This window comes from Panulirus ornatus, chromosome 12, assembly GCF_036320965.1.
Source record: "Panulirus ornatus isolate Po-2019 chromosome 12, ASM3632096v1, whole genome shotgun sequence".
Classification (NCBI taxonomy): Eukaryota; Metazoa; Arthropoda; class Malacostraca; order Decapoda; family Palinuridae; genus Panulirus; species Panulirus ornatus.
The window spans coordinates 18,178,991-18,192,718 of NC_092235.1; the positions used below are offsets into that span (position 1 = coordinate 18,178,991).

At 40.4% G+C, this 13,728-nt stretch overlaps 1 protein-coding gene across 5 annotated transcripts in view; it reads left to right on the plus strand.

The window, feature by feature from the left end:
* LOC139751820 (uncharacterized protein KIAA2013 homolog) overlaps nucleotides 1-13,728 on the plus strand; it is a 206,392-nt gene that overhangs the window by 56,376 nt on the left and 136,288 nt on the right. For all 5 annotated transcript variants that reach the window (XR_011713427.1, XM_071667425.1, XM_071667424.1 and 2 more), the window contains one exon: nucleotides 5,750-5,866. Coding sequence is in view for 4 of the 5 variants with exons in the window: in XM_071667425.1 (XP_071523526.1) it covers nucleotides 5,750-5,866 (117 nt within the window). In the remaining variant the exon portion in view is untranslated. The remainder of the gene's footprint in view (nucleotides 1-5,749; nucleotides 5,867-13,728) is intronic.

The window sequence follows — 13,728 nt, forward strand, 5'->3', positions numbered from 1 at the left end:
TCAGTTGTTGTTTGCTGATGATACAGTGCTGGTGGCTGATTCGTGTGAGAAACTGCAGAAGCTGGTGACTGAGTTTGGTAAAGTGTGTGAAAGAAGAAAGTTAAGAGTAAATGTGAATAAGAGCAAGGTTATTAGGTACAGTAGGGTTGAGGGACAAGTCAGTTGGGAGGTAAGTTTGAATGGAGGAAAACTGGAGGAAGTGAAGTGTTTTAGATATATTTGGGAATGGATTTAGCAGCGTATGGAACCATGGAAGCGGAAGTGAATCATAGGGATGGGGAGGGGGCCAAAGTTCTGGGAGCATTGAAGAATGTGTGGAAGTCGAGAACATTATCTTGGAGAGCAAAAATGGGTATGTTTGAAGTAATAGTGGTTCCAACAATGTTATATGGTTGCGAGGCGTGGGCTATGGATAGAGTTCTGCAGAGGAGGGTAGATGTGCTGGAAATGAGATGTTTGAGGATAATATGTGGTGTGAGGTGGTTTGATCGAGTAAGTAATAATAGGGTAAGAGCGATGTGTGGTAATAAAAAGAGTGTGGTTGCGAGAGCAGAAGAGTGTGTTTTGAAATGGTTTGGTCACATTGAGAGGATGAATGAGGAAAGATTGACTAATAGGATATGTGTGTCAGAGGTGGAGGGAACTAGGAGAAGTGGGAGACCAAATTGGAGGTGGAAAGATGGAGTGAAAAAGATTTTGAGTGATCGGGGCCTGAACATGCAGGAGGGTGAAAGGCGTGCAAGGAATAGAGTGAATTGGAACAATGTGGTATACCGGGGTCGACGTGCTGTCAATGGATTGAACCAGGGCATGTGAAGCATCTGAGGTAAACCATAGAATGTTCTATGGGGCCTGGATGTGGAAAGGGAGCTGTGGTTTCGGTGCATTATTACATGACAGCTAGAGACTGAGTGTGAACAAAAGTGGACTTTGTTGTCTTTTCCTAGCGCTACCTCGCACACATGAGGGGGGAGGGGGTTGTTATTTCATGTGTGGCGGGGTGGCAATGGGAATGAATAAAGGCAGACAGTATGAATTATGTACATGTGTATATATGTATATGTCTGTGTGTGTATATATACATGTATACGTTGAGATGTATAGGTATGTATATTTGCGTGTGTGGACGTGTATGTATGCACATGTGTATGTGGGTGGGTTGGGCCATTCTTTTGTCTGTTTCCTTGCACTACCTCGCTAACGTGGGAGACAGCGACAAAGCAAAATAAATAGATAAATATCCTTCAAAGCAAACACCTGAGCCACACATCTTCTTCCACCTCTGAAACCACACTGCTCTTCCCCGAACTATTATTACAAACTTTTGTTGACACATTACATTCATCTGGTAGGTTATTAATATCACACATTATGAAATACTATTAGTATGTAGATCAGATCATAGTGACACATTAGTAACATGCAACAGCATTGAATATCCAACTACAAACATGAACTAACACATCTATATTCTGTCATTCCTCCTTCATGGTCATTCACACTCTGCAAGCATTTTGGCATTGATTCTACCAGTCGTCTGACTATTTCCAGCTTTCTCCAAAATAGTTCCTACTCCTGATTTGTGTGTTGTTGCAAGGTTTGTGAAGTTCTTTCTGCAGCAGGTTCCCACGTATTCACTATGTTTGCCAATGAATTTTCAATGGAACTTCATTCAGTCTCAGGCTTTACTTGGCCAGTCTAATAGTTAGATGACAATGATCAGTGAACCAGCATTATACTACTCATGCTGTATGGAAGGGGGATCGGTCATGCATAAAGATAAATCTTTCTGGGTAGGGAAACGCATATGCTCACACCAACAGTTGCATAATTTCCTTGAGAATTTCTGGATATTGGTCAGTTGTGAACCATCCATGTATAGGTGTGATTTCTCCAGTGCCGTGTACGAACATTTACCCCCAATCATTACATGTCACATGACCACTTCGCAACTTCATATATATATTTTCATGCTCATATCTTGGATTATTTTGTCACTAACAATGTTGTTTACCATTGGTTATTGAAGAAAATGTCTTCATCACTAAATATGACATATCCCAGAAATCTATATCATTGTTGATGTGCTGCCTTGCAAATGTGAGTCGTCTTTCACAATGTCTGCCAGTTAGTGTTTCTTTATTTGTGGGTATTCTGTGGTGTATGCCAGTTTCATGCAATTGTCGTCATACTGTTTGTGCTGAAACATTGATGTGCAAATTTTCTGTAATGACAACCGCATTCTGGGAATGGTCTCCATCAGAAGCATCTCTGATGACCTGATCTTCATTTGCAGTTGTCACACATGGTCATCCTGTTCTCTGATGATCAAATAAACTGCCTTCTTCTTGCCATCTTTGTAACCACAGGTATACTGTGTCTCTAGTAATTCCCAATTCTCTTGGTACTTTTGTTGGTGATTTACCATTTTCTCTCATGCCAAAAATTCTTCCTCTGATTGTTACTTTATCACGATGATAGTCATTCATCTTGTATTGGCTGACACTTTTTCATGACAATAGTAGATATGATGTATTCTGAGCTGCTATGGAGTGATAAGTCACATGTTACCCACCCCAGCAAACTTTGACACCTCACATACGTTGTTTGTCTCTGGTTTTGTTAAGATGTCCCCACATTTATTCTCCAAATAACACATAGTAACACATGTATTTTGTACTGTGTCTGATATCTTACACAGGAATAGTCATATATATGATATAGAAGAAATTTCTTTAATAACCTGTTGTCATTCGTGAACGCTGCGAAGCCAGTTCAGTAGTTTTCAGTAATACAGCTGCCAGGTGTTGTCATGTTTTTAACTCTCAGAGTGGACACTAAATATTCCCTTGCTTACTGGTAGTGTAACTCACGTAGTATGTTGTGCATACAGCATAATTATGCTGATAGAGGCATTATATTGTTGGATCTAAGTATATTCAAGCAGTAATATAGTCCACTCATACTCTGTTTTTATGAGATGTTATACATATTGGCAAACATATTACGAACATACAAATAACTACATTACTTTCATAAGTGTGACGATCTTCATATGAACGTGTAATTATATTTTTTGTTTTTTACCACTTCAGACCATTGTAACTTGGGTAGGCTGGTTCATATTGTGTATTAGGACACATCCAGTGAATATGAAAGGATTATGAAGCATGTGTCCCTATTATTTGTTCCTGTTTAATTATGTCGTGTCCTTCTCCCTACCCTTGTCACTATTCCACACTTTAGTCTTCCTCACCAGACCCCACCCCAAATCATCTGCCTCCTCCTGTTCTGCAAATAATAATTCATGTTTCCAGTGTTGCCTCTTTTTTCTTTTTTTTTCAAACAGGGAATTAACACACAGTATAGGGATATATACCGGGTTTACTTCATATAGCATCCAGCAATAGCTAAGTAGTAGATGGATAATTTCTTATGCCAGAGTGTCACATATATCATTGTATTCCCTCATTAACTGTCACATTGTATCATCTGGTATTCTTTTAGTTTTTCCGTCTGGTATTCATTTTTAAGACATTACACCTGTGCTTCAACATATTTGATATGTCAGTATTATGCATGCTGTTTATAGAGGTTTCAAATTGATTACCTGACTGTTGACAAATTCATACCTGCACTGTTGTCTATGAATACAAGAAGAGCATTCAGCAGCAATGAACTAATAACTTGTCCCTTATATATGCTTTCGGAACCATAAATGAATACTGCGATTACTATATGTTTACAACGTCTGCCAGATGCCAGGTTTCACCAACAGTGTCAAGTGAATTTTGGCCAGAGCTGTACTTTCTTCCCATGGTAAATGTGGGTAACGGAAACTAGAATTTTTCTCAGGCGATGATGTAGTTACTTGTGATAATTGAACTTCTCTACATGTTGATGAATTCAGGTTTTTGACATGCAGGCAAAAACATGAACCCAGCAGTAATTGCTGACCTGTGTCAAAAGGCAGACTCCATGGTAACTTGTCATTAATGGTTAATGTGGTAATTAAAGAAGAGTGTAAAGCCCTCCATGTTTCTAGAGAATTTTTGTAGGCCATTGAAGTTTTTAGCTCCATTTGAAATTGTACTCCATGCAGAGAAAACTGTGCCATGCATTTTCTATCACATTTACTCAGCAATTGCTGACATAGTAGTCCCTCACACATTGTCAGACGTCGTATAATATCATATAATTCTGTAGATGTGAGAATGTGAGAAACTGCAGAAGCTGGTGACTGAGTTTGGTAAAGTGTGTGAAACAAGAAAGCTGAGAGTAAATGTGAATAAGAGCAAGGTTATTAGGTACAGTAGGGTTGATGGTCAAGTCAGTTAGGAGGTAAGTTTGAATGGAGAAAAACTGGAGGAAGTGAAGTGTTTTAGATATCTGGGAGTGGATTTGGTAGCGGATGGAACCATGGAAGCAGAAGTGAATCATACGGTGGGGGAGGGGGCGAAAATTCTGGGAGCGTTGAAGAATGTGTGAAAGTCAAGAACATCATCTCGGAAAGCAAAAATGGGTATGTTTGAAGGAATAGTGGTTCCAGCAATGCTATATGGTTGCGAGGCGTGGGCTATGGATAGAGTTGTGTGCAGGAGGGTGGATGTGCTGGAAATGAGATGTTTGAGGAAAATATGTGGTGTGAAGTGGTTTGATCGAGTAAGTAATAATAGGGTAAGAGAGACGTGTGGTAATAAAAAGAATGTGGTTGAGAGAGCAGAAGAGGGTGTTTTGAAATGGTTTGGTCACATGGAGAGAATGAGAGAGGAAAGATTGACCAAGAGGATATATGTGTCAGAGGTGGAGGGAACGAGAAGTTGGAGACCAAATTGGAGGTGGAAAGATGTTGTGAAAAAGATTTTGAGTTATCGGGGCCTGAACATGCAGGAGGGTGAAAGGCGTGCAAGGAATAGAGTGAATTGGAACGATGTGGTATACCGGGTTCAACGTGCTGTCAATGGATTGATCCAGGGCATGTGAAGTGTCTGGGGTAAACCATGGAAAGTTCTGTGGGGTAAACCATGGAAAGTTCTGTGGGGCCTGGATGTGGAAAGGGAGCTGTGGTTTCGGTGCATTATTACATGACAGCTAGAGACTGAGTGTGAACGAATGTGGCCTTTGTTGTCTTTTCCTAGCGCTACCTCGCGCACATGAGGGGGGAGGGGGTTGTTATTTCATGTGTGTCGAGGTGGCGATGGGAATGAATAAAGGCAGACAGTATGAATTATGTACATGTGTATATATGTATATGTCTGTGTGTGTATATATAAGTATACGTTGAGATGTATAGGTATGTATATTTGCGTGTGTGAACATGTATGTATATACATGTGTATGTGGGTGGGTTGGGCCATTCTTTTGTCTGTTTCCTTGCACTACCTCGCTAACGCAGGAGACAGCAACAAAGAAAGATAAATAGATAAATAAATAAATTCTGTAGAGATTGCTTTATCTATTATTGGTGCCTTTTCGTGCTTTTCTTGTGCTGTGCTTCTGGTATTGGTTAATTCTGTATAACTCTTGATTTTTTATATATATTTTCTTCCTTTCTTTGAATTTGAAATGCAGCCTATACAGAAAAGATATGCAGTACAAGGTATCAAAATATGACTTTTTAATGATTCTTTATTTACCATGAACTGCTTGTAAGCAAGTCCTTTTCTTCTTTGCATACTTTTTGTTTTGTATAGTTCCGAGTTACGATACTTTCATTTTATTTACTTGTGGCTTCATTTTTTTTTTACAGATCAAATCAAAGATGTCTACAACACTACATGTTGTGACAGCTGTTAACTACACGGATCCCATCCCAAAAAAAGCCTACTCAACCATAAAAAACAGTGCTAGCCAGAATGCTCTTGCAGTAAGTATAGCATATTATTTGTTATATCCAACTGCTATTTATATATCCCTCTGCATGGAAGTATTACCTCATAAATTTTTTCTTGGTAATATCACTGTTGGGCACTGTTTTTGCTTCTTAGAGCTGGCTGCTTGTATGCTCCCACCACTAGCAGGACCACAAAATATTCACCTCATAACTGTGGAACTCTAGCCTCTCCTGTCTTTCCTAATAAGTATGCCTTGGCACATTTTAAAAGGCAGGTTTTTCACTTCCTCCAAATTAATGGATACTTTTCTTTGTCTTTTCTTTTCCCATTCATTAACCCTTGTATATTTCAGTTGAGACCTGGCTTTGATGCAGACTTTTGTGACTGGAGCCTCCAACTTCAGAAAAAGTGAAAAGAAAATAACTTCCATATAGACAGTCCTTCATTCCTTATGATAAACAGTTGGAAATTTTATTAGGTAATTCAAGGACAGTTACTGGCACATACTACATTATCCCAGAGTAAGGAAGCTTTTGGCTTTTAAGTTTGGGAACCAGCATGGAAGTCCAAGTGATGCCCTTTCGAGTTCCACAGGATTTTCAAGACTGATAGCCTCCATGGTTACAAGAATTTCTTGTGCACAGTTCACAGTTGTTGTTTTTCTTCTTTCTGAAGAGAGTTCTGTTAGTTGAAAATTCAGAAGAAGAATGTGCCAGGCAAAGCTCAGGATTCCAGGGTGTCCTTTCTAGAAATAGGCTGTATTATCAACCACAAAAGTTTCGATTAATTCCCAGACACAAGTATTGGTTTGGAATAGATTGTTACACTTGGATGGGTTCTTCATGTCTTTCTAGCAAAAATGTTTTCATTAATATTGCTTCAAATCTGAACCCACTTTATGAGGTCTTGATGTTGATTGGAGCAACTGTCAGGTAACTTCATTTTGCAGCACAGTGCAAGGTTAAGGGCTAAGAGTGTGACTTTCTTGGTGTGCAAAGCCTTCACTTCTTCAAGTACACCCTTTGAAACTGATTGATGTGTTCTGATGGGACCCTTAAGATGTCATTGTTTTGATATTTTAAAAAATTCCTTTGGATAATATTTTAGTCTTGCTAGAGATTATCAAGAGAATTTATAAAAGGAAAAATCTGGTAAATCAAATGTATTTGTTATTGAACAGACATTTAATTTGGCATGCCCTGTTCATGCAGCTTATCGTGTGTTTGTTAAGTTTTGCTGATGAATTTTATCTCTTTTCTGCTACCCACAGATAGAGATGCTCTGCAGGGGGTATTAAGAATATATGGTGTGGGAGGCAAGTTGTTAGAAGCAGTGAAAAGTTTTTATCAAGGATGTAAGGCATGTGTACGTGTAGGAAGAGAGGAATGTGATTGGTACTCAGTGAATGTTGGTTTACGGAAGGGGTGTGTGATGTCTCCATAGTTGTTTAATTTGTTTATGGATGGAGTTGTTAGGGAGGTGAATGCAAGAGTTTTGGAAAGAGGGGCAAGTATGCAGTCTGTTGTGGATGAGAGAGCTTGGGAATTGAGTCAGTTGTTTTTTGCTGATGATACAGGTCTGGTGGCTGATTCATGTGAGAAACTGCAAAAGCTGGTGACTGAGTTTGGTAAAGTGTATGAAAGAAGAAAGCTGAGAGTAAATGTGAATAAAAGCAAGGTTATTAGGTACAGTAGGGTTGAGGGACAAGTCAATTGGGAGGTAAGTTTGAATGGAGAAAAACTGGAGGAAGTGAAGTGTTTTAGATATCTGGGAATGGATCTGGCAGTGGATGGAACCATGGAAGCGGAAGTGAGTCATAGGATGGGGGAGGGGACGAAAGTTCAGGGAGCATTGAAGAATATGTGGAAGTCGAGAAAGTTATCTTGGAAAGCAAAAATGGGTATGTTTGAAGGAATTGTGGTTCCAACAATGTTATATGGTTGTGAGGCATGGGCTATAGATTGAGTTGTGTGGTGGAGGAGGGTGGATGTGCTGGAAATGACATGTTTGAGGACAATGTGTGGTGTGAGGTGGTTTGATCGAGTAAGTAATGAAAGGGTAAGAGAGAGATGTGGTAATAAAAAGAGTGTTGTTGAGAGAGCAGATGAGGGTGTTTTGAAATGGTTTGGTCACATGGAGAGAATGAGTGAGGAAAGATTGACCAAGAGGATATATGTGTCAGAGGTGGAGGGAACAAGGAGAAGCTGGAGACCAAATTGGAGGTGGAAAGATGGAGTGAAAAAGGTTTTGAGTTATCGGGGCCTGAACATGCAGGAGGGTGAAAGGCGTACAAGGAATAGAGTGAATTGGAACGATGTGTTATACCAGGGTTGACGTGCTGTCAATGGTTTGATCTAGGGCATGTGAAGCGTCTGGGGTAAATCATGTAAAGTTCTGTGGGGCCTGGACGTGGAAAGGGAGCTGTGGTTTCGATGCATTATACATGCAGCTAGAGACTGAGTGTGAAAGAATGTGGCCTTTGTTGTCTTTTTTAGCACTACCTCACGCACATGAGGGGGAGGGGGTTGTTATTTCATGTGTGACAGGGTGGCGACGGGAATGAATAAGGGCAGACAGCATGAATTATGTACATGCGTATATATGTATATGTCTGTGTGTGTGTATATATATATATATGTATATTTGAGATGTATAGGTATGTATATTTGTGTGTGTGGATGTGTATGTAGGGGGGTTGGTCCATTCTTTCGTCTATTTCCTTGTGCTACCTCGCTAACACAGGAGACAGCGACAAAGTTTGATAATAACTCTGCTACTAGCACTGGATTACTGATGTGCAAAAAACTTTTCTTGGGGCTAATAGTTCAACGCACACTGAATAATTATCACTAATTAGTTTCCAGAAAAATTTCTAATTGGTCTTTAATTAGCATGGGCAAAGGAACACACATGCCAGGGTGATATTTTCCCTTTCATGGTGTATGGGTAACTGACACTGGAGAATTTTTACTAGTGATAGATATAGGTCTGTAACATGAGGTGTATCTTCTTACTGATAAAGCATGCCTTCCCGTGTAAATACTTGGCATGCTAACAAAAATGCAGAGCCTTCATCTTGGCCACCATCAAAATGCAGAGCCTTCATCTTGGCCACCATCAAAATGCAGAGCCTTCATCTTGGCCACCATCAAAATGCAGACCCTTATTAGTAAAGGTACTAAAGGGATGAAAAGTTTCTGCTGAAAGCCTTGCCCCCAAATTTTATCATTTCACTGATGTGGTGGACAGTTAAGAGAAAACCCCTAATGACCTTTACCATGGAGCACTTCACATAGGTTGGGCTTCCATTCTTCAGTGCCGACTTTTGGGAAGACAAGCAGCAGTCTGTACACATCAGTGTTAAGGAACTTTGGGCTCATTTCTTCATTTCCCATATTGTCCTAGATTTTGGATGCGATGTTGTTTTTTGATGGATAATGTAAATGGAGTTTGTTGGTTTATAAAAAGAAAAATCATGCTTCTACAGTGGACAAGTTTTCCTTATTTACAAGGAGCATGCAGAGTATGAGCTAATGCTTTATCAAAGTTTGTGTCCATTATTGTTATTATACAACCTTGGGCCCTTTTATGGGGCTCAAGCAGCTTAGAGGCTGCACTCCGCATAAGATTAGAGAAGAGCTTTGACAGGACTGTACTCCATTTCAACCATTGACCAGGAAGCAGGTTTGCCAAAGGTGATTTCTCACCAGTGGTGTAACCACTAGGAGGTGGAGTCTGGAAACACTGATTGGTGTCCATGTTAAGAGATATATTAAGGAGAGAGGCACTCAGGTAGAACCTTTCTTGTGTGGTAAGTATACTGGTAGATCCCTTCATCTCCATATGACTGCCCTATTACCAACATGTATCTCTGAGGTTTGATATTAGGCATTGGCTTTAGTCACCCTAATTGTACATATCCTAGAGAGAGTTTTCCCAAAACTTTCTGTTTTTTCAGTAGCCCCAAGGAGAATAAACATATAGCCTGAAATATGGGGAATGTGGAACAGTGACTTACTTCATAATGTTCATGTGTGAATAGAGAAAGTATCATGAAACTTTGGAAGCTTTTCAACTGTAGCAGAAAGATTCAGATTTTTATGTGATTTCTAAAGTTCTCTCTTTAGAATTCTAGCTTTTTTCATTATTATTTTTATTATTATTTTGCTTTGTCGGTGTCTCCTGTGTTAGCGAGGTATCGCAAAGAAACAGACGAAAGAATGGCCCAACCCACCCACATGCACATGTATATACATACATGTCACACACGCAAATATACATACCTATACATCTCAATGTACACATATATATAAACACACAGACATATACATATATACACATGTACATAATTCATACTGTCTGCCTTTCTTCATTCCCACCGCCACCCCGCCACACATGAAATAACAACCCCCTCCCCCCTCATGTGCGCGAGGTAGTGCTAGGAAACGACAACAAAGGCCACATTTGTTCACACTCAGTCTCTAGCCGTCATGTAATAATGCACCGAGACCACAGCTCCCTTTCCACATCCAGGCCCCATAGAACTTTCCATGGTTTACCCCAGACACTTCACATGCCCTGGTTCAATCCATTGACAGCACGTCGACCCCGGTATACCACATCGTTCCAATTCACTCTATTCCTTGCACGCCTTTCACCCTCCTGCATGTTCAGGCCCCGATCACTCAAAATCTTTTTCACTCCATCTTTCCACTTCCAATTTGGCCTCCCACTTCTCCTAGTTCCCTCCACCTCTGACACATATATCCTCTTTGTCAATCTTTCCTCACTCATTCTCTCCATGTGACCAAACCATTTCAATACACCTTCTTCTCTCTCAACCACACTCTTTTTATCACCACATATCTCTCTTACCCTTTCATTACTTACTCGATCAAACCACCTCACACCACATATTGTCCTCAAACATCTCATTTCCAGCACATCCACCCTCCTCCGCACAGCTCTATCCATAGCCCATGCCTCACAACCATATAACATTGTTGGAACTACTGTTCCTTCAAACATACCCATTTTTGCTTTCCGAGATAATGTTCTCGACTTCCACACATTCTTCAACGCTCCCAGAACTTTGGCCCCCTCCCCCAACCTGTGATTCACTTCTGCTTCCATGGTTCCATCCGCTGCCAAATCCACTCCCAGATATCTAAAACGCTTCACTTCCTCAAGTTTTTCTCCATTCAAACTTACCTCCCTATTGACTTGTCCCTCAACCCTACTGTACCTAACAACCTTGCTCTTATTCACATTTACTCTCAGCTTTCGTATTTCACACACTTTACCAAACTCAGTCACCAGCTTCTGCAGTTTCTCACATGAATCAGCCACCAGCGCTGAATCATCAGCGAACAACAACTGACTCACTTCCCAAGCTCTCTCATCCACAACAGACTGCATACTTGCCCCTCTTTCCAAAACTCTTGCATTCACCTCCCTAACAACCCCATCCATAAATAAATTAAACAACCATGGAGACATCACACATCCCTGCCGCAAACCTACACTCACTGAGAACCAATCTCTTTCCTCTCTTCTTACACGTACACATGCCTTACATCCTCGATAAAAACTTTTCACTGCTTCTAACAACTTGCCTCCCACACCATATATTCTTAATACCTTTCACAGTGCATCTTTATCAACTCTATCATACGCCTTCTCCAGATCCATAAATGCTACATACAAATCCATTTGCTATTCTAAGTATCTCTCACATACGTTCTTCAAAGCAAATACCTGATCCATACATCCTCTACCACTTCTGAAACCACACTGCTCTTCCCCAGTCTGATGCTCTATACATGCTTTCACCCTCTCAATCAATACCCTCCCATATAGTTTCCCAAGAATACTCATCAAACTTATACCTCTGTAATTTGAGCACTCACTTTTATCCCCTTTGCCTTTGTACAATGGCACTATGCAAGCATTCTGCCAATCCTCAGGCACCTTAGCTTTTTCATATAATGATTAATTTCGTAATATGTATGTCTTTGACAAATGCACCCTTGGGAGTCCTAATGTCGTTGTCTTTTGGATTAACCTGGATTGGATCTGCTTAGGATAGCGTTTTATATTTCATTATCTGGAGGAAGCCAGAAAATAACCTAGTTTGAGGTTGGGAGAGGTCTCTGTGCTGATATAATCAAGGTGTTTACTGGCAGTCCAACCATAAGAATGTAATTTTTGATAATAGCATGCTTTAAGATCATTCCAGCATATAACTCCTCAGAGGCTGCTTTTATCCTGTTTACTGATCTCATCCTCTGTGTCCAACAATCAGTTTTGGATTCCTCATGGTAAAAGATTTCCATATTGTATCTTTATATAGTGTTTATCTGCTGCTCACTGGCTTCCCAGGAAATGCTGCCCTTGCCTGAGGATGATTTGCACTACACCTAGGTGGGTTATGTCATCAGATGCCTCAGTTATCAAGTGATTTTTGGAATGAGATGTGGCTCAAAGAATGAAGAAATCAAGGGAATATTGAGAGAATATGGCTCAAACAATGATAAAAACACCTTTGAAATAATATGTTGGTGGTGATTTAGATGCTACCAGCCCTCTTCTTGTAGAGAAACTGATGATTTAGGAGAATGATGATGAAAAAGTGTTTGGATTCCAATACTGCCTTTGATTTCATCCGCTACTCTGGACTTTCAAGTCCCACAAACCAGGAAGAGCAATGAACTAGGAAGATGTGATGCGAATTAAAGCACCATGCTTGAAAATAAATTGCGGTGCCATTTTGCCTTTTTTTTCGTCATGCTTGATTGCCATATCCTGAGTTTGCGAGATAGCACCAGGAACACCTTTGAAGTAATATACATATGGGTGGTGATGATTCAGATACTGCCAACTCTTTTCATGTATGGTAAATGATGATTTCAGTGAATGATAATGAAAAAGTGTTTAGATACCTATACTGACTGTGACTTCATCAACTACTTTAGTCCCTCAAGTCCTGCAAGCCAGTAAGAGCAGCAAACTAGAAAAATATAATGAAAATGAAAGCACCATGAGGGAAAAAATGTTACGATGCTTTTCTTCATATTTGATCACCACATCCCGTGTCTGCAAGGTAGCACCAGGAACAGTTGAAGAAAGGCTGATTTTGCTCTCATTCATTCTCTTGCTTTCATGCATAATGCACCTAACCAGAGCTCTCTATCCACAACCAGGCTCTACAGACATTTCCCTGGTTTCTCCCTGTCACTTCATATGCTCTGGTTCACTCTACTGACAACAAGTTGACCCCTACATCCCGCATTGTTCCATTGCATTCTATCCCAAGCATGCCTTTTGCCCTCTTGCATGTTCAGGCCATGATCACTTCAAAATCTTTTTCTCTCCATCCTTTCCTCTCCAGTTTAGTTCCCCCTTCTCCTTCTTCCATCCACTTTTGATACATATATCCACTTTGTCAACCTCTCCGTACTCATTCTCTTGATATGTCCAATTCATTTCAGCACACCCTCTTCATCTCTTTCAGCCACACCCAATTTATTACCTTATCTCTCCTTTGGATCTGGCAGCGGATGGAACCATGGAAGCGGAAGTGAATCATAGGGTGGGGGAGGGGGCGAAAATCCTGGGAGCCTTGAAGAATGTGTGGAAGTCGAGAACATTATCTCGGAAAGCAAAAATGGGTATGTTTGAAGGAATAGTGGTTCCAACAATGTTGTATGGTTGCAAGGCATGGGCTATGGATAGAGTTGTGTGCAGAAGGGTGGATGTGCTGGAAATGAGATGTTTGAGGACAATATGTGGTGTGAGGTGGTTTGATCGAGTAAGTAATGTAAGGGTAAGAGAGATGTGTGGAAATAAAAAGAGCGTGGTTGAGAGAGCAGAAGAGGGTGTTTTGAAATGGTTT